Raw genomic sequence first — 678 nt, 5'->3', positions numbered from 1 at the left:
ATAGTTTTTTGCCTTCGGAGCAAAGCAGCCTCTGAGATGAAAAGTATCACAATTAGCAGTGCAGTTTCGGTATACAGATCAAGTCCAACTCAACCACTGGCCAAATATTCATCATCGAATTTTGTAAATCGAATTATCAGCGATCAAAGCTGAAAAGCTGCTTATCATGAGCGTAAAGTTAAAAGCTGAGTTGAAGCTCTGGTTCATACGACCAAATCAGCGCCAACGGCTGCTGTGCATCGCTCACTCACTCAGTCAAATCCACTTTCAAGACAAGCACAGCAGTGGAAATAAGCGCCACCAATGGGTCGGTCGATCAGAGAGTCAAAGAATGCGAAAAGCAAGTGTATCAACCAAGCAACCCGGCGGACGAGATAGGATAGGCAGAGAGAGGGAGAAAAGGGGGGGGGGGGCAGAGCTTCGCCACGGGTCAGTCACGCGACGAGATGCGATAATCAGAATGAACGCATACGGTTGGTCCACTGCGGTTGGTTTCATCCATGTTCGGTGGATCAATTAGACACCCGACAATTCTGACATTGACTTTTCACCGGGCAGAGGACGGCATCCATGATTGGCCATTTTAAACTCATCATTCTCGACATAATCAACGCCTCCAGTCCCTTCAATTGCCAGCTTCCTGAGTCGAAGTGGGCTAATCAACTCACAATCCCACAC

The 678-nt window shown here is 47.8% G+C and overlaps 1 protein-coding gene across 1 annotated transcript; it reads left to right on the top strand.

The window, feature by feature from the left end:
* Positions 1–140: 140 nt before the first annotated feature.
* Positions 141–520, top strand: Tsp_15566 (hypothetical protein; the record flags this gene model as incomplete). The annotated part of the gene is made up of 1 exon (XM_003370409.1): positions 141–520. A coding segment is annotated over one exon (380 nt), but the record flags the coding sequence as incomplete, so codon positions are not given.
* Between the last annotated feature and the right edge of the window lie 158 nt (positions 521–678).

Source organism: Trichinella spiralis, assembly GCF_000181795.1.
Source record: "Trichinella spiralis strain ISS 195 chromosome Unknown Scfld801, whole genome shotgun sequence".
Classification (NCBI taxonomy): domain Eukaryota; kingdom Metazoa; phylum Nematoda; class Enoplea; order Trichinellida; family Trichinellidae; genus Trichinella; species Trichinella spiralis.
This window is presented reverse-complemented; position numbering and strand designations above follow the sequence as displayed.